Source organism: Colobus angolensis, unplaced genomic scaffold (assembly GCF_000951035.1).
Source record: "Colobus angolensis palliatus isolate OR3802 unplaced genomic scaffold, Cang.pa_1.0 Scaffold18, whole genome shotgun sequence".
Lineage (NCBI taxonomy): Eukaryota > Metazoa > Chordata > Mammalia > Primates > Cercopithecidae > Colobus > Colobus angolensis.
Window position 1 is genome coordinate 635,652 of NW_012114932.1, and position 20,414 is coordinate 656,065.

The following is a 20,414-nucleotide window of genomic DNA, read 5'->3' on the forward strand; positions in this document are numbered from 1 at the left end:
GTATACATATGTAACACACCTGCACGTTGTGCACATGTACCCTAGAATTTATAAGTATAATAATAATAGTAAAAAATATATATATACCTCTTTTGGTTAGATTGAGGGTCATTAGTTTACTTGATATTTTACCCGGACTCCTCAACTTCTCAATACTAATAAAAATTTTTTATTATAGGAAATTTAAGCATATAGAAAAGTAGAGAGATTAGAAGAATAAACCCCTATCCATCATCCAGCTTCAACAACAACCAACTCACAGCCAATCTTGTATTATTCATACCCCACTCACTTATTCCTCCCCATAGCATTTGAAGCAAATCTCAAATATAATTTCACCAGTAAATATTTCAGCATAAATCATTAAACATAAGGACTATATTTGTGAGAATACTCTTTGAAATAGCATCAGGGAGAAGGAAAACATTGTTTCATTTGCAATTGTGTTTCTCAAAAGAGTATATTTTTCTATCCTTCAAAGAAATTAACACCACATGGATTGCAACTGCAGGACCGATTAAAAAGATTAAAACAAACCAAAGAGGTTTTTTTTTTTTTTTTTTTTTTTTTCCAGAAACAAGGTCTTGCTCTGTCACCCAGGCTAGAATACATTGGCATGATCATAGTTCACTGTAACCTTGAATGCTTGGGCTCAAGAGATTCTCTTGCCTCAACCTCCTAAGTAGCTAGGACTACAGGTGGGGGGCTAGGTGTGTGCCACCATGCCTGGCTAGTTTTTAAAATATTTTATAGAGATGGGGTCTCGCTATGTTACCTCGGCTGGTCTCAAACTCGTAGTCTCAAGCCATCCTACCACCTTGGCCTCTCAAAGTGTTGACATTACAGGCATGAGCCACCATGCCCAGCCAAACGGAATTTTAAATAGACCCTGACTCCTTGCTTTAATATAATGCCTGTGCCTCAGTGAGCTAGAAAGCCTCTTGTACCCCCATTATCACAGCTTTCAAGGGGGCGTATATCAGTCCTCTGCAAGTGCCGCTTGGGCAGGTTTCAGCAATGGACCCAGAACAGGGTCTATCTGGCTGGCAGCTTCATGGGGGCTAGCTAAGTTTATAGCTGAGTTGTGTAGAGACTTCTGGCCAGCCTTTCAAGAGCCACTCCATGGGAGACTGCTCATTTAGATGACAATGGCTATATGTGGGGCTAAAGATGCCTTGTCTGCTAACAGTAGCTTCCAATAAAAACAGGTCTTCTCCTCCACTGGGATCAATGCTCATCTATCTTGCTGGCATCTCTGCCCTAACTTGTAACCCTGATGCTCCAAGGCATCCCTCCCCACCATAATTATCTTTAGAATGAACCAGGACCAAGAATTTTAAGACACCCTGCAAACCATGAGGGGTATGCTGGAACACTGGTGGGCTTGGGGGCTTTGAGAGCTGCCTCTGCACAGAGTTAGTAAATATACTACAGGTACAATGCATCTCCATCCACATCTTTCGCCTTGGTTTCCCTCCTTCAGGCAGGAGGCAAAGCTAACTGTAAAATTCCCTACCAGTGTCTAAAATCCAGTCACTTCTACCAGCTCCTGCAGATTTGTGCTTTTGTTTTGTTTTGACAGAGTCTTGCTTGTCACGCAGGCTGGAGTGCAGTGGTGCAATCTCAGCTCACTGCAACCTCCACCTCCCATGTTTAAGTGATTCTCGTGACTGAGCCACTTGAATAGCTGGGACTACAGGCGTGCGCCACCACACCCGGCTAATTTTTGTATTTGTAGTAGAGACGAGCTTTCACCATGTTGGCCAGGCTGGTCTTGAACTCCTGACCTCAAGTGATTCGCCCACCTTGGCCTCCCAAAGTGTTGGGATTACAGTTGTGAGCCACCTTGCCTGGCCTAATATGTGCTTTTATATATCCTTGTTGCTCCCTTGCAGGGACAGCACAAAAAGTTGTACTTAGGGCTCATTCTAATCAAATGGCAAAGGAAGGGAAAAGCATGGGCCACCAGTCTGTTTGCACATTACATATTAGAAGTAACAGTCGTTCCTTCAAAAGCGTGTGTACCATGGTAAACCCTCAAGCAGGAGAGCTCAAGCCCACTCCCACAGAAGTGGTTGGTGTAGCCCTGATGCTCTGCTAGCCTCTGTCCAGCTTCTCCTCCTGCCTGCTTCCTCCACCTAGAGATAAGAACCAGCTCTGACCTTCACATCACCCCTTTCTTCTCTCAACTCTCACCCTGCCACATCCTGTCTCTTTGGAGTTTCCTTCTCTCCTTGTCTGGCCTGGGAGAGCTGACTTTCTGTGGACCAGAGCCCAGTCCAACTTGTAGCAGGTTTATAAGTCAACCACCTCACTACAGGACAGAATGGCCCAGAACTAGACTATGGCCATGTTATTAGCCACGGCTAATCCTCTTGGGTACCCAGGACATAAACATGGGACCAAGGGAGATTGTGTTGTCTAAGGCAGACACCAGAGAGCATGTGCCAGCTTTGAGGGGTGTACTGGAACAATGGTGGGTCTGGGGGCTTTAAGAGCTGCCTCTGCACAGAGGTAGCGAATGTACTACAGGTGCAATGCATCCCCATCTGCATCTTTTCCCTTGGTTTCCCTCCTTCAGGCAGAAAGCAAAGCTACTCTAAAATGTCTTACCAGTCTCTGAAATCCAGTCACTTCTCTTCTACTACTCTTTGTCCTTGTTCATTCTAAAGATAACTGAAGTAGAGGCCTTGGAGCGAGTGCCTTGGAACAGCAGGGTTACAAACTAGGGAAGAGATGCCAGCAAGACAGATGAGCCTTGATCCCAGTGGAGGACATTTGTTTCACTGGAAGCTACTGTCAGCAGGCAGGGCATCTTTAGCCCTACGTGGGGCCATCATCACCTAAATGAGCAGTCCCTATGGGGCAGGTCTTGGGGGTAATGTGTGGAAGAAAAGCCAGGCGGGGCTTGCCTTGTGAGGCAGGGTGTGCTGGCATTGTTGAGAGGTAGAAACTCACTACCTGTTCCTCCTTTCTTTCTTTGCCCTTCTCTTGTTGCCAAGGTGGCTTTTCTCTTGGTGCCAAGCATCCCTGCCCCATAAGAACATTTTTTTTCCCATAGCATCTGGGTTTTGCTTTTCTAGAACCATGGTTTTCTTCTTGAAAACCCTGAATATTTTCAAGAGGAACTGGTTAATCTCACCTAATGGTTTCATCAGGAGCTGAGGCACAGGAACAGACAAGGTAGGTCTCCCGTGTGAGCCTAAGACAGTGGGTCTGATGACTACTCCTTTGAGGATAAACTCATGAGAGGGCTCACTGAGTGGTCTCTACTCAGCATAGACTCTGCTCCTCCAGCAATTCAGGGCAAAGGCAGGATTGCAGAAGTGAGGAGATTCCTGAGAAGGTGGCCTATGGAGTCTCCTAGTCCTTCTCTCCTTCTTGTCCATCTATAATACTCAGGAACACTTTGTGTTTTACTCCCTAGTCCATGTTAAAGTTTAATCCTGCTTTTCTATGCATTACTATAATGTGGGAGGAAGAGGGGACCATCAATGCTCATGCATCCCACAGGCAGACTCAGTCAGATTAGGGTAACTCTCTACTCTGTACTCTGTGCCCATGGAAAGAAATGAGAATGAACACACTAGAAGCACACATGCATACTCACACCATGCTCATGTCATTCCCTGTGAGCTAGGAGGGCTTGCTGGGCATGTAGGTGAGGGGCAGCTCCGGGTTAGCCAGGAGCCAGAAAACCGGCCTAAAACTGCAAGTGAGGGGCTCTGTGTCAGGTCCTGGTTTAGCAAGGACCAGAGGTTTTGGGTCAGCTTTGTGGATCAGTCGCATGGGCTAGCTGAGAGCTGAGCATGGGCATCCTTTCTGGGCTAGGTTACATAAGAGTTTCTGTGCTTTTGGAAAGGTTCCTGCTTACCAGTGCATTCTCTGTATGGGGAAATGTTTTCTGAGTGAATATTTTTGACAAACACAGAAGTCCGCCATGTTATGTAAAACTGAAGAATGTTTTCTGATTTATAGGCAAAAGCCATTAATGTTTAAATCTTTCTTTTCGATGAAAAAACTCATCTCAAAAACCAATTTCCATTTGAGTCAGGGGCTCAGCTACTACAGTTCCCTGAATGACCCTATTTCAGCTTGAAAATGTGCTCAAAGCTTAGTAATGAGAAAATGGCTTCAACAAGTTTTTCCAGCACATGGGCCACATCCAACAGTAGGTAGTCAGAGGGCCCCACATAGAGCTCTCCCAGAGATGGGAGCAGAATGGCTGGAAAGCCCCAAGGAAGCCTAAACCAGTGCTGACAATGCTGCCAATCCCATAGAAACTAGTTTGATGGAAAGTAACCCCAATACGAGAGGAGCCCTGGCTGTGCTGTAGGGAAGGGAAATCTAAGAAAAGAACACATACCAGTAAGAAGCAGTTTAGGCCTCCTTTGGTTGTGATTAAAATCCATTCATTTCTACCACTCATATTTTATATGGCAGCAGATTAGAAAGCCATATCAGTTCTTTAAGTAAATCCAATAAAAACAAACAGGGTTCCAGAAGCCCCTGCTGTAGAAGCATTCGTATTTATAGATATGCAAAGCTGGTATGTGGGGTAGTCTCTAACAGCTACAATCTGGATATGGCTTTCAAGTCACAGAATTAAGCTGTTGTCTTTTTCTCCCTCAGAGAAAATCATGCGGCCTCCACATCTTAGGCACATAGATAGGCACCCACCCACTCACCACCCCGCAAACTACCCCCTGTAGCTGCTGTTAACCCTATGGTGTCAAGATGCCATGCATCACAGCAGAAGCTGAAAGGCTAAAGGGCTTGCCTAATGATGCGTACCTTGCCTTTGTTGAAGTAGTGAATGATCTTCCGGCACAGTCCCTCCTTCCGCTGCCACTCTGTCTGCGATGGGTAGTGGAGGAATTCCCGCAGTGGCCGGTCCTCCCACTGCAGCAGCTCACAGTAAAGGAGCAGGGTAAATGCAGCCTCTGTGGGGACAGACAGCATGGAGGTCCAGGGGCTTTTCTTGCTCAGGGGGCCAGGAGCAGCCTAGTGTCAGAGGACTATGCTGGGCAGGATGCCAGCGCAAGTCATGTGCAGCCCAGGTCAGGGATACTGGATACCAAAGACGGAACAGTGGGGCTGCTCAGCAAGCCAATAACCCTGGTCCATAGCATGAAGGAGCCAAATATCCTGGTAGACACCTTCCTTCCATGGCCTGGTCACCTGTTCCGGTCTCCAGATTAATAAAGAATGACTCAGCTACCCAAAAGTCTGTGTACAGGTGGCTTTGCTGTGGGAGACGTTGACACATCAGAGAGAGCTCTTGGGTTCCTCTCTGCTCAACTGACTACAGCTTCCTTTCCAACCTTCTCAGAACTAGCTCTTAGGGCTCCATTACCAAAGGAACCTAAATTGATACTAGACCCAGAGTGAAAGCCTGGCAACATCTTACTCTATGTGTGGAACAATTAGAGAGGGTTATGTAAAACAACAGCAGTGAAATACCATGGCTCCCTACATTCCGAGTGATGAGTCACACTGAATCACAGCCATGGCTCAGGGGCCTCATTACACAGTTTTCTCTCTTCTGTTCTATTTGTTCATTTTTAGTGGGCATCTCCTACTGGCAAGTTAATTAGTTCTAGCTTCTGTGCTTCTGCCTGGTTTTCAAGGTTCTGCTCAAATCTACTCTCCATGACTATGAAGAATCTCATTTCTAACCATTTATTGACCCACTTCCAGCTTTAGCTAGGCCCACTTGCCTGTGTCCACTCTTTAGGCTTCTCCTCATCCTTGCCTCTTTGCCTGTGCCCTTGCCACTGGAACTTCCTGCCAAGGAATGTGCATGCCTCCTCATGGGATCAGGAAGCCTTTTTTCTCTAGGGACAAGCCTTGTGGAACTCAGGGCCTCCCTCTGGAGCTTAGGAAACCATGGAACGTCTTTTTCTTTCTTGCCTATATTCTTTTCAGATGTCATTCCCTGAGCCATCAGAGACAAGGCTTAGCACTCTTTCTCTGTTAAAGTCCCTGACTCAGCCTCTCAGTCATGGCCCAGTTCCCCAGAAGTTTAGCAAATGCTTCTGCTGATACACAACATTTATTAAAGTCTTTCTCTTCACTGTCCTCTCATAGGGTTGCTGGATCATGGGTGCAAGTGGATGCGGAGAATGGTAGACTCAGCCCAGTCATTTTATTAGTCAGCTGAATTTAAGATTCAAAGTCCAGTCATTTTAGATTTAATTCTTGCCAAGCTGTGCTATCAGATAATATACCATCTAAGCCAAACACTCTCTAACAGCTAGAGATAAAGGAGGATTCTGTTTCTACAAATCTATCTAATTGCCACAGTGTTTGCAGAGAAGGATAGCTTAAATTTCCTGGTCTATCACACAAATTCAAGTCCTATCATCTAAGAGCTAAGACATAATGGCTGGTCACCACAGTGGAGAAAATGGCTTTTTGGGGGGGAACGATGGTACGTCAATCAGACAGGACACACACGCATGTGCACAACCCCCTGATTCAGCGTGGTTCTCAGTAAACAGTTGTGACAGCCACTTTGAAATGCTTAAAATTTGTTCTAGTTAGAAAAGGCCTTGATGTTGGATTAAATTGTAGATACAATGACAGGCCCTGTCTGGCCTGTCAAGAAGTCAGATGAACACTCTTCATACTCTGCACTGGGAGCACAATGTGAGGCTGCTATGCAGTTGCAGAGTCTGAAGAACCTAGCCTGCAAGGAAGGTCTGCTAGTGAGTTCTGGAAGTTCCAGGGTTCGGGGGATATTCCTTTGTTATAACCTTAGCTCCAGCTTTGAAAGTCCTAAAAAAGGCTCTCTGTTCATAAGGAGTGACAGTTAGCTCAGGATGCTCTGAACCTGGTGCACCAGAATTTGGAGGTCACCCTTGAGACTTCAGAGGGGTGGACAGGAGGGAAGGAGAGTGAAACAGCCTCAAGTAGTGGAGGACATGGCACAAAGGCACAAGTGGAAGTTCTTCCTGCTTTCTCTCTACCATGTGCCACAAAGGAGTTGAGGGAAATGAGTGAGGTGAGGGGACAGCACAAGCCCCAACATTCTGCTGAGATCTGGCAGGCACCAGCCTGAAGCCTTTCTCTGCCTATTGTACAAATCCCTTCAGTTTGTCCTCATGGTCAGGCATGGCTCTCTCTTTTCCCCACTTACCTGTGTAGTTTTCGGCCTGCAAGTGCATGTCACAAAGCTTATGGATGTAGCGGATATACATTTCTTCCTTGTTAATCTCAGATTTGTAAAAATTCTATAATAAAGAGAAGGAAACACCTGTCAACTACCTGTGGAGGCCATAGCCAAGCTCTGGGCAGCTGGCCAAAGCCGTGGGTGTGCTGGGCAGGAGAGGGAGGGCAGGCCCTGGAGGCAGACAGCACCAGAAGGAGAAAGCACCAGCCAGAAGGAACACCTGCTGTGGGTGGAACCACTGGTAGGTCTATGGGAGCCCTGGGTAGTGTGAAAGAGGAAAAGCATCAGGGCAGATCAGGAGTCAGGGTTGACTGTGAATTGGGGCATGTCAGACTTAGTGGGTCCCTGCCAAGAGGCCAGGCTAGAGTTCTGTACAAAGAGAAGCTCGTTTCATTCCTTCCCCAAGTAGGAATGTGTCTGGGGAAGTGCAGGCCTCTAAGATACCAGTAACTGGGCTGATGTCCTGATTCAAACCCTTAGGCCTATAGCCATGTATTGTAGAAGGGCCAAGCCAATCACAGCGCAGGACAGAAACCATTTCAGTAGGCAGAGAAGTCAGGGCCCATGTCCTCTCACCATCAGGTTAACAGTACAGCCAATCTTCTTATTCTCTGTTTCCTCTCCTTTCATGCAGTCCCTGGAAGAGACAGCACAGATGAGCACCAGATACAAAGTGGGGCCTTGAGACGACACATAGAACTGTACTATTACTGGGGCATTAGTATGACCAAATCCCAGATTGAGATGGCCTCCAACATCTGCTTCCACAGGAACTGCTTCCATAGATGAGGAGTCTACTGTGAGCTCCTTCAGCTTTGAACCCACTCTCGGGGCTCAAATATCTCTGTTCAACTGAGCCCCTTATTCTGGTGGCAGAGCACAGAGAGAGCCCAGAGCTACATCAGGGTATTAAGTGGCACCTACAAAGGTCCTTGGCACAAAAGGGCATATTAATTAAGTGAAAGGCCAAATCCTCAACTTCCCATTAAAGGGAGGCACAGAATTCTCCTTAAAGGACAGGTTTCATTTTGTAGGAGTGCTGAATAGAAGCCAAGATCCTCCACTTCATGGCCCTAGCTTCAGGGCTCTGTACATGTTCACCACATAGTTGACATTTCTCCCTACGGTTTCCTTCCTGTGTACTAGTCTTTGGAGCCATCTATCACCAGAGGCAGCATGTCTCGTGCTTAAAGCATCAGCCAGGACTGAGCTGCATTCATACCTAGCAGGGTCTGGGTATAGGAGGTGTCAGGGATGGCCTGTGAGAGACAGGAAAATAGGAACACTGAGAATGGATCCCTTCCAAGACAGGGAGAGGGTTGGTCAAAGCCAAGCTCCTCTGGAAAGGAGAAGAAGCCTGGCACAAGGAGATGAAGGAGAATGAGAACCAGACTGGTGAATCCAGCAAGAAGTCTCCTATGCACACAGCCAGCCAGAGAGCCATCTGCCTGATGTGTCTCCTTCCATAGCAGCCCACACTGCTCTAGAGAAGATCTAGTTCCTTGTGCAGCTGTGTATTAGCAGCTCTGGGGAAAAGCTGCAGAAAGGGGTTTATACAGATTTCTAGGGTGAGGTTGGAGAGTGTCTTTCGCTTTGCTCCACAGACAGGCACAGGGCCCAGTGAAGAGCAGTACAGCTGGGAATCAGGGGCCCTAGGCCAAGTCACTGAGCCTCTGGATGGCCATTTGACAAACCCAGTTCTCCCCACCTTCCCATGATGCAGAGGAAAAACCCTGGGATGACTCCTTTTAAAGAAAAGGATGTTGAAAATCCATACTCCTGTCATGATACTTTGCAAAGCCAAATGTCCTTCCTGTGGAAGTCTCTGGTCAGAGTTGACAGGTTTGTGATGTTTGGAACCAAGGCCTTCCTTTCTTGGAGGGGGGGGTTGACCTATCACCACATAAGACATTTGGTTCCTATGTAGCCAGACATGAGGGTCCTGAACATCCTTCTGCAGAACTTGTCCCTTTAGTGCTAGCAGGGCCAGGAAACTGCTTGACTTTTCAAGAGGAGTGAGCCTGAGGTCAGATGGGCAAGTTGTTCCAAGCAACCCACACAATGGTAGAAGGCATCTGTCTCCCCAGTAAGTTGGCCCCATGAAGGGCAGTGAGATCTTACCTAGCCACTTCGGCATTTAGTGTAGCTGTAGGCAGGCATGTAGCTGTGCTACAGAATGGGGGGATGCTTAAGACGAGGGCACATTTCTCAGGAATTCCATTTCCATTTAGTGATTTGTATTTTCTATAAAGCATCTGAAACACTTACCAAGCATTAACTTCTGTTTGGCCATAACCAGAACTTCATAGCTAAGTCCCTTAAACAGAAAGGAACTGGCCTCAACACTATGATACCAGGGGTATCCTACACACTTCTGTGCTCTATGACTGCTTCTCCTCTGCACTGCTGACAGCAGACTCTTTTTTGTGTAGCTCTGCATCACTTCTGTGTGGCTACTTCATGGTGGATGTCTTTTAAAGTTTGACTTAGGTGCAGCTGTTGCTTTCCCTCTTTCTCTTTCTCTGAAGGGTGAGCAGGGAAGACTCCTGAAAGAGGCTTCTGAAGCATCCGGCTCACCTGGGTAGTGGGCTGGCTGGGGACTACATCAGTGACCAGGCAGCCCTCATTGCAACCCAAGGGGTCTGGGAAAGGCAGGCTTCATAACCCTCAGTTGCCCGTTCCAGGTACAGGTTCCACTTTGAGCCACAAGGGCTTGGCAACTCTAGCTCTGTCCCTGTCTGTTCCAGGCACAAAGAAAACCCTTCTAGGGCTCTGCTTCCTATCCTGGGAAATATAGTTACTACCAGTGAGAATCTTCATGTTTGACACAGAGTGTCTGAAATTCACACAAAAGTTAAAGACATTGACATAAAAGCTGACGAGGTATTCCTTTGAGTACCTAAAGTTTTGCCAGTCTAACATTGAATCTTACATAACAGGTTCAGATAATTCTACAGTACAATCTGTTGATGATGTTTAATCAATGTATATATTTTAAAACTTTGAACAATTATTTTATTCCTTTTTGTTTGATGTCCTTTCCTTGAGTCATATCAACAACTATTTTATTTTACTTTTTTTTTTTTTTTGAGACAAGGTCTCATTTTGTCACCCAGGCTGGAGTTCAGTGGTGCAATCTTGGCTCACTGCATCCTCGACCTCCCCAGATAAAGTGATTTGCCCACCTCAGTCTCCAAAATAGCTGGGACCACAGGTGCATGCCACCACACCTGGCTACTTTTCCAATTTTTCATAGAGATGGGGTTTTGCCATATTGCCCAGGTTGGTCTCGAACTCCTGAGCTCAAGCAATTTGCCTGCCTTGGTCTCCCACAGTGCTGGGATTACGGGCATGTGCCATTGTGCCTGGCCAACAACTCTTTCCTTAGTAAGTTCTTGAACTAACTGCATTGAGGTAGAGGAAAAGAGTTGCTTGGTTTCTGCATGGTCTTTCCAACAAGTTTATCACTCATTATTTACTCTGTACCTGCCAGGAGCCAGCCCCCATACAGGGGAACAGGGAGATAAGGACAAGGTTCCTATCCTCAAGGAGCTGGTCCTCTTTTGTAAGGTAAGACACAAAGATGACAAATGATCATCATTCAATGCGTGCACAGAAAGGTAAGCTCCTGGCTTGGGAAAGCTTCCTTAATAGGGGTGAGTTGGAAAACCACTCTTGGGAGAGAACACAGCATATAGAGAAACCTGAAGGGAAAATACAAGTGGTTAAGTGGTGACAACATGGAGAAAGAGACAGGGCATGGTTCTTGAGTCAGCTAGATCTGGATTCAGATCCTAGCAGTGGTACTTCTTAGTTTCTCCTCATGGATAAAAAGAATGAGGATGCTTATAAGATTAAAGAAAATGTATGTAGAGCACTCACGTGGTAGATTTTCAATAGACAGGGGCCATCATCAACATTATGCTGTTTCCTTTCATGTTAGCAAGGAGCAATACTGGGAGGCTGGGGTGTAGGGCATGAGTACTGGGGACTAGCAGAAGATTGGTCTGGAGAAGTGAGCAAAGGCCAGTGGTGCCATATTAAGGATTTTGGACTTTTTGTAGATACCACCACTGAGACAAGAAATAGAGAATGAAGTTGGTTTTGGGCATGAGTTTGAGCTGCTTGTAGAAGGTAGCTAAAGAAATCAAACAGGCAGCTAGAACAAGGCCTTGAAGCCTAAGAAATTATTTTCTGCTCCTTCGTTAGACCACGGTGAATAAAGCCAAACTTTAGAAAATGTTTTGGTAAAGGCGAGGTGCAGCGCTTTGTCCACCTCTCTGCCCTGTCTAATTGTAGTTGCAGGAGAAGCTATGGACCTGGTGTGAACAAAGAAGTCTCCTGCTGTAAAAGGGGCCCCAAGGCCAGCTTTGAACTTGAAAGGCCCAGGAAAAATGGCCTGAAGTTCACACAAGCATAGCTGTGCTACAGAATGGGGGGATGCTTAAGACGAGAGCACATTTCTCAGGAATTCCATTTCCACATCCAGGCCAGTGCATTGGACACCTGAGTCTTTTGCACAGCAGCACCTTCTACTTCGGCAGCAACTGGAGCCAGGCTTAACTCTCCTATTTCCTGATCCATGAGCTCAAAATGCTCTCCTCATTTGGCATTTGCACACCTTATACCACAGAGAAGGCAACTATTGCTTGGAGCTGGGTTTCATTTATCATTTCTCCTCACCTTCCTCCAGGCTCCCAAAAGGTACCTTTAGCCATCACCTGAACCCTGATGAGAGAATGATTAAGGCTGCAGTTGTGGTTTCATTGTCATGTTTGGACTAATTCAAAAGCCATGATACAACTGAGAAGGCAGACTTTCATTAAGAAATTCTAATTCTGGCTGGGTGCAGCAGCTCAGGCCTGTAATCTCAGCACTTTGGGAGGTCGAGGTGGGAGGATCACTTGAGCCCAGGAATTTGAGACCAGCCTAGGCAAGACAGTGGGACCTTGTCGCTACAAAAACAAAAAAACAAAAAACAAAAAATTAGCCAGGCATGGTGGCATGGGTTTGTAGCCTCAGCTACTCGGGAGACTGAGGTGGGAGGACAGCTTGAGCCTAGGACTTTGAGGCTGCAGTGAGCCATGACTGCCCTCCAGTCTGGGTGACAAAGCAAGACTGTCTTCAAAAAAAAAAAATTTCTTATTTCACATGAACTCCCAGACTGAACATAATATGAAGATCTCTGAGCTCACAGGCTATTTCCTCTAATCTATTCTGGCCATGACCAGGGGACAGAAATAAATAGACTTTAGACAAAGAATATAGGCATTGAAAAGTGGGGTCCCCAGTCTCTGGAAAAGCCAACTTCAAGTCCTCTAGGTGATACTTCTCTGCTCATCTGCCATATGGTTCGGAGGAAAGTCTGCACTAAGGACCTACAGCTGTTCCCTGCCCTGCTCTGGAGACAGCTTTACTCTTCCTTCTTGCTGTGCCCATTCCTCTGAGCCTTAACCCTTCTGGATGGAAGGCCAGATGACTACATATCCCCAAGATCCCTCCTGGGTACATGTGCCCACATTTTAGCGGGGAATCCCAGGAGGCCCTAGCCTACCCCTGGGAAAAGTCTCTGTCTCTGTTTCTTCTTGATCATCATCAGATTCCTACTGACTGGTGATGGCACCCAATATCACAACAGTCCTCCCCATGAAGGGCACATGGTCTCAGTTTTCAGGTCAGGGGGATTCCCTTGCTAGAGAGAGCATCCTGACAAAAGAAGAGGTGAGCAGGTGGCTGAGAAGATACCTGTAGTCAAGAAGACGTTCCATGAGGCGGGTGACTGAGGTCACAAAGGAAATGCCGGTCTCACGCCATGTTTCTTGTTCAACCTTCTCCAGCAGGCTATTGGTGGAGGGGTGGAGAAAGCAAACACAATTCATGAGCCTTCCCCTGGGCACAAGAGTGAAGTCCAAGAGCCCATGGAGGCTGTGATGGATCTGGAGACAGCAGACTTACCACACTGCAGTCTTACCTGGGGTAGGGCCCAAACAGCTGGGTTCTACTCCATGCAGCAGAAAGCAAAGACAAGGAGGTTACTGAACTGGCAGCAACAAATGAAAACACAGCTTCTATTTCCATGTACAAGTTCCTAAGGATGCCACTGAGGAGGAGGGGAGGGAGGGGCTTGGCTCCAGCCACCTTAGGGATACACTGTAACTCACTTCTGTTCTGAAGGAGTAGTTGAACAAGAGCCCACTGAGGGATAAGCCTGGCTTTGCCAATGGCTGACTGTCTTTATCACTGCCCAGAGCCATCCTAGCAAACATACAAACCAAGCTCTGTTTTTCAAAATTTTAATTTTTCTTTTTTAAGATGGGGTCTTGCTATGTTGCCCAGTTTGGTCTTGAACTCCTAGCCTCAAGTGATTCTCCTGCCTCGGCCTCCCAAAGTGCTTGGATTATGGACATGAGCCACTGTACCCAGCCTAAACCCATCATCTTCATGAAAACTAAGGGAAAGATTCTCATTAGTCTTGGGGCCCCAATATAAGGGAAAGTGAGCAAGTCCAGGAGCTATACTTGGCCATCCTACTGTTGCAGGGAATGCTCCCAAGCAAAATGTGCCAGAGCCAGGAGCTAAATGCCCAGGTTCTTTTCTTACTTGACAACCCCATGCTCCTGGTACCTCAGGGCAGCCCCTGGCTTCTCCAAAAGCCTGGCTTCTGAGATCCTCTGCCATCCCACAGGTCTTTCCTAAGGGACAATGACTTGAACTCTTTCTGCTCGCTCCAGTGATGAGCCTAGGTCCATCCTTCACTCCATACAATTTTATTCCTGATTGCTTTCCACACTGTTCCTTGCTCTCTAAGGTCATGAGAGTCACCTGGGGTGGCAGACCCAGCTAGGGGGTCTAGTACTGGGTACTCAAACCCACAGCCTGACTGCTGTTAATGCTGCTGCTACAATGATGACTGTCTCCTTGCACAGAGCATACTGCCTAGGCCAGGCTTCTGGGAAAGTGAGGGTTTTCCAGGTGACTCCTGTTGTTAGAGAAGGTTAAGAACACTGAATCTGACTTCTGTGGCTTTATCCGTTGAGAAATGTACCAGCATTTTTCAACTGTGTTCTGCAGAGGTCTCTGTCCTAGAGGACAGGTGGAAATGTTCTGTGAGCACACAAGCATGGGAAATTGGGAAATGCTGATCACTATACCCTCCTTTTGGAGCTTTTTCATATCCTTTTATTTTTTTTTTGAGAGGGGTCTTGCTATGTTGCTCAGGATAATCTCGAACTCCCGGGCTCAAGCAATCCTCCCACCTTAGCCTCCCAAGTAGCTGGGATTACAGGTAAGTACCACTGCACCCAGCTCATATCCTTTTGTACAACAAAGTCTTTGAGAAGTCCTATAATAAAGAGGCTTGTTTCAATTTTGCTTAGTTGAATCTTTTCTAAACTAATTCACCCATGATTTACATTTTTTTTTTAGCTTCCAAAAACACAAATTTGAAAACGCTACTCCATGTTATGAGTGGTTCTCAGTTCTTACACTGATTTTAAAAGAGCTTATAAACATGATTTGGTCAGGTAATTAGTAATTGCAGATTATTTTTGTACTTTTTCCTTTGTAGCAGTCATTTGTTAGCGGCCAAGGAACACTGCCTTGTTTCCACAATTAGACAAATCTTCGGCTAAAAAAGAAATACTAAAGGATGGATTCATTTTCACAAATTATAATTATTTAAATTTAAAATAAATTTACATTTTACTTCATGACTCCTCAAGAAACAAAGTGGGCATGGTTTAGCGGAAAGACTCCCCCATCTGGAAATTAGAAGATCTGGGCCCTCCTTCCAGAGCTGTCTGTTACTGATGACACAACTGAGGGCATGCTGACACTTCCCTGAGCCCAGTTCTTTATTTCTCAAGTGGGAGGGAAGATAATTTCTACTCTGTACACCTTGCAGGTATGTTGTGAGGATCAAATAAGGTAAGAAATGCCAATACATGTTGCACACTGGTAAGTTCTAAGCCAATGGATAGTATTATTCCTGAAAAAATATGCTAGAGGTTTGTTTTCAAAATGGAACAAAAACAAAGAACATCTCAAATTTGGACATAAGTACGACGGGGAGGGTATTCTAGAGCTGTAAATATCTTAAGATTTCATTTTTTAGGAAGACAAAATAGCAACATCACTATCTACTTGGGAGGGCCATAGTTCCCCTGGGTCTCTCTTCAGGTCTCTTGGCCTCCATCAACTTAAGCCAGAAACCATGGAATGGAGGACCCAGAAGAACCCTGATATCATTCAGGACAACCATCCCATTCCACAAACATGAAAACTGGCCTGGAAAGAGTGTTGCAGCTTGTTCAAGAGCTCACTGCAATGTTTTTCAAGCTGACTGTACTAACTTACAAAGCAGGGCAATCAGGAACCTGTCTCTCAAAGGAGGATTTATCCCCCACCTTGAAATGCCAGCACTGAGCCCAGAACTGAGTCTCTATGAACTGCCTGCCCCCCATCCAGATGCAGTGCATGTTATGAAGACAAACAATGATCCTTTTCCTGCCAGCAAATCTAGGAGCTCAGAGGTTACCTGTTTTCTCTCTTTTCAGTCAACTATGAATCCCTGAAAGAGCTTGGTTTCTTGGTGACAGAAGTTGAGCATTGCTACCATCAGGAACCCAGGTCTCTCTTGATAACCAAACTCTAAAGCCTGCCAGTGCAGTTGCAAACTCTACTTTTCATTGGCCCACTTCATCCCATCCCCCATTGTGATGTGCCTGGGGCTGGAGCAGCTTACAGTAGGCTGAAGAGCTCCCTGTAGCTCTCGTCACCTTTCCCTTCTGATACCATGCTGTCCAGCTTGTCAATCAACTCGGCCTCCACCTAGAAGGAAGCAGAAACTTCATAAACCTGAGATGACCTCAGAAGAAGAATGGGAAATCCAGTTCCTGTGGTGGGTGAGGATGGTGGGAAACTACTTCCTGATTCTGTCCTTGTTCCAAAGAAATCCCAGGGAAGACAGTATCTTACCTATAGCACCAAGAAATCACTCTGCCTCCCCAAATCAAGAAGGCCTCCCACCCTAGTGGTTTGAAAAAGAGGTAGGACTTAAAAGTCTCAGATACTCTTTCCCATCTAAGGGCAAAAGGCAAGGATTCCCTACCAAGAAAAGTATTTTGGATTCAAAAGAGGGCATTTTCAGATTCCCCCCCCCCCTTTAAAAACATTAATTCAAAATAATTTGTAGGCATAAAATACATTTGGTTAGAACTGTACCCTCTAGTCAGCCAGTCAAAAAAGATGCTTTCTGGGGAGCTTGTCCTCACTCTAATGGCTGGCATTAAATGGAGCTGAATGAGATTTGAGTGTTTCCTCCTGAGATTTTCCTTCAGGATAACAGGCTCCACTGTTTGTACCCACAGAACCTAGAGCCCATGAGGCTGCTGTTCCTATCACTGGACCATCACTGGGCCCCTGCATTTGTTATCGGATACCTAAATCCTAAGAAGCAAGACTATATTTGTTTCTACCCTGTGGGTTTGCAAGGGCATTCAGCACTACTCACTTTTTTTTTTAAATTTAATTTTAAGTTCAGGGGATACCTGTGCTTGATTGTCTGATTGCTGATTGATTGATACCTGTGCCAGGTTTGTTATGTGGGTAAACATGTGCCATGGTGGTTTGCTGCACCTATCAACCCATCACCTAGGTATTAAGCCTCAGATGCATTGGCTATTTATCCTGATCTCAGCCACTTTTCTAATAGGTCTCACTGGATTTACTCTGAGGTGAGAAACTGGTTGTGATATGATATAAAATTGTTTTAACTTTTTATTAACCTTTATTTATTTATTTTGAGATGGAGTCTCACTATGTCACCTAGGCTGGAGTGCACAGGTGTGATCTCAGCTCACTGCAACCTCCACCTCCCAGGTTCAAGCGATTCTCCTGCCTCAGCCTCCTGAGTAGCTGGAATTGCAAGCATGCATCACCATGCCGGCTAATTTTTGTATTTTTAGTAGAGATGGGGTTTTACCATGTTGCCCAGGCTGGTATTGACTTCCTGACCTCAGATGATCCATCTGTCTCAGGCTCCCAAGTGCGGTCGAGCCACCACGCTCGACCCCTTTATTAACCTTTAAACTATAGTACTGTGACATTATTTATTTAGTATTTCACATAAACAAAAAAGTCACAGCATGGCTGCATGAAATAATGTGCTATAAACAGAAGCCTTTCTCACTCTACAGAGAACAAAGAATCCTAAGGCTAAGAAATAATAAAAGAGTAACTGAATTAGTAAATTCAGTGGAGGCAATTAGGGCCTCTGAAGTCCGATGACCGGAAAATGAGGCCTTTTTTTTAAAATAGTGGTCTGCTACATAGCCAGGGCAGGGATGAGTGAGTTGCTTGAATACACATTTGAGAAGAAGCAGAAAGTCTGAGACCTGGAGTCTTTAGGGATTGAAGCCGTCTCACTCTCTCTGTGTGGAGAAGAGGCATAAGCAGGGACTTGCCTGGGGTTATGTTATGTCAGGTAGAGCTGCATCTAGAAGCCAAGGTGGATTAGTCCCAGTTCAGAGCTTTTCTTGCCTCACTGGGTCAACCTGCTGGCTAAAAGGCCCCCAAGAGAAGGGTCTGATTATAACAAAGGATCTCTCTTCACACATGGTGGTATAGGTAGATTGTGCCTTCAGAACACAGCAAAAAGGTGGGGAGGGGACCTGGAGCAGCAGAGCGTACAACAGTGTAAACAGGGTACAACAGTCCACTGGAATCTAAATGGTTCTCAAAATGGGTCTCTGAGCCAGCAGCAGCAGTTTCACCAGAGATCTTGTTAGAAATTAAAATTCTCAGGCCTCATCTAGTTTGTCGGATCAGAAACTCAGGGTAGGAGTGCACAAGCTGTGCTTTAATGAGTCTTCCACGTGCTTCTGAAACCTATTCAAGTGTTTTGAACTTTGTATTAGGCAAAGAAGCTGGTGATGGGGCTGGGCGTGCTGGCTCACGCCTATAATCTCAGCACTTTGGAAGGCTGAGGCGGGCAGATCACCTGAGGTCAGGAGTTTGAGACCAGCCTTACCAGCATGGGGAAACTCCATCTCTACTAAAAATATAAAAAAATTAGCCAGGTGTGATGGCACCTTGCCTGTAGTCCCAGCTACTCGGGAGGCTGAGGCAGGAGAATCACTTGAACCCAGGAGGTGGAGGTTGCAGTGAGCCGATATCATGCCACTGTATTCTAGTCTGGGAAACAGAGTGAGATTCCATCTCAAAAAAAAAAAGCTGGTGATGGAAGGATATGGGAGGCATGACTTAATCACCCCTACAGAGCTCATAAAGGAAGAAGTTATTAGGAGAAATCTAGAAATCTAAAACATGGGACACTGAATATCAACACATGCAAAATCAACATCCCTAAGTCAAACAATAAGTTCTTCAAACATATTATGTCATAATTAGTGACACTGACCATCAAGTTTGCAGTTACTTTTATTCCATAGAACCAATATTCCTGAAGTGACATCTTCATTCAACAAATATTTGTCCTGTGACATAATGAGATGCACAGTTCTAACATTTACCTCTTTAAGCCCAATTTTCTACGTTTGTGAAACAGGAATGGTGGTAACATTCCTCTTTGGTGTCACTGTGCCCTGGATCTTGGGAAGTACTCAATAAATGCTAGTTTTGATTTTCATCTCTATGAGCCTACTATGTCCCAGGCCCCATGGTGGGCTCTGAGATATAAAAATGCACAAGAAATAATCCTGGTCCCTAAAAGCCCACCATCTGGCAGAGGAGGCAGGTATGACAGCTGACACAGCTCAGCATGGTAATTGCTTAGATGGAACATACACAGAAAAGGTAGTCTGGATTTCAAAGAATTGTGCTATAAAAACTTAAGAAAGGTTTTTGATTCTTTGATCCAGTGATTACAGGTTGAGAAATTTACCTAAGAAAATAAGAATAAATGTTTTTGGCAATATTAACAACAAAAATTTGGAATGAACCTAAATTGCTAAAATTAGGGGCTGAGAGAGGTGGGTCATGACTGTAATCCCAGCGCTTTGGGAGACGGAGGTGGGTGGATCACATGAGGTCAGGAGTTTGAGACCAGCCTGACCAACACAGTTTCTACTAAAACTACAAAAATTAGCTGGGCGTGGTGGCATGCACCTATAATCCCAGCTACTCAGGAGGCTGAGGCAGGAGAATCACTTGAACCCGGGAGGCAGAGGTTGCAGTGAGCTGAGATCATGTCGCTGCACTCCAGCCTGAGCAACAGAGCAAGATTCCGTCTCAAAAAAAAAAAAAAAAAAATATATATATATAAAAATTTAAAAAATTAAATTAGGAGCTTAACAAAATATGTTATGATCCAGCCATGGAATACCATATAGCCTCTAAACTGACGGGGTAGTATAGGGGAGCATTAATTCACATGAAGAGGTAGTCATGACAAGTTGCTACCAAAAAAGGGAGATTACAAACCAATATATACAACACTTTCATTTTTTTTGCCATTTTTTAAAATACTTTAGGTTCTGGGGTACATGGGCAGAATGGGCAGTTTTGTTACATAGGTATACACATGCCATGGTGGTTTGCTGCACCCATCAACCTGTCATCTACATTAGGTATTTCTTCTAATGCTATCCCTCCCCTAGCCCCCCCATTCCCTGACAGGCCCTGGTATGTGATGTTCTCCTCCCTGTGTCCATGTATTCTCATTGTTCAGCTCCCACTTATGAGTGAGAACATGCGGTGTTTGGTTTTCTGTTCTTTTATTAACTTGCTGAGAATGAAGGTTTCAAACTTCATACATCTCCCTACAAAGGACATGAACTCACCCTTTTTTATGGCTGCATAGTATTCCATGGTGTATATGTGCCAGATTTTCTTTATCCAGCCTATCATTGATGGGCATTTGGGTTGGTTCCAAGTCTTTGCTATTGTGAATAGTGCCACAATAAACATACGTGTGTATGTGTACAGTAGAATGATTTAGAATCCTTTGGGTATATAGCCAGTAATGTGATTACTGGGTTAAATGGTATTTCTGGTTCTAGATCCTTGAGGAATTGCCATACTATCTTCCACAATGGTTGAACTAATTTACACTCCCACCAACAGTGTAAAAACGTTCCTATTTCTCCACATCCTCTCCAGCATCTGTTGTTTCCTGACTTCTTAATGATTGCCATTCTAACTGGTGTGAGATGGTATCTCATGGTGGTTTTGATTTGCATTTCTCTAATGACCAGTGATGATGACCTTTTTTACATATGTT

General features: G+C 45.3%; 1 protein-coding gene across 1 annotated transcript in view; it reads right to left on the minus strand.

The window, feature by feature from the left end:
* Nucleotides 1-20,414, minus strand: part of DOCK3 (dedicator of cytokinesis 3) — a 606,207-nt gene that overhangs the window by 37,861 nt on the left and 547,932 nt on the right. The window contains exons 32-37 of the mRNA XM_011939302.1: nucleotides 15,918-16,003; nucleotides 13,146-13,172; nucleotides 12,920-13,015; nucleotides 7,751-7,811; nucleotides 7,142-7,235; nucleotides 4,795-4,943 (exon numbers count right to left, since the gene is read on the minus strand). Of these exons, the coding sequence (XP_011794692.1) occupies nucleotides 4,795-4,943; nucleotides 7,142-7,235; nucleotides 7,751-7,811; nucleotides 12,920-13,015; nucleotides 13,146-13,172; nucleotides 15,918-16,003 (513 nt within the window). The remainder of the gene's footprint in view (nucleotides 1-4,794; nucleotides 4,944-7,141; nucleotides 7,236-7,750; nucleotides 7,812-12,919; nucleotides 13,016-13,145; nucleotides 13,173-15,917; nucleotides 16,004-20,414) is intronic.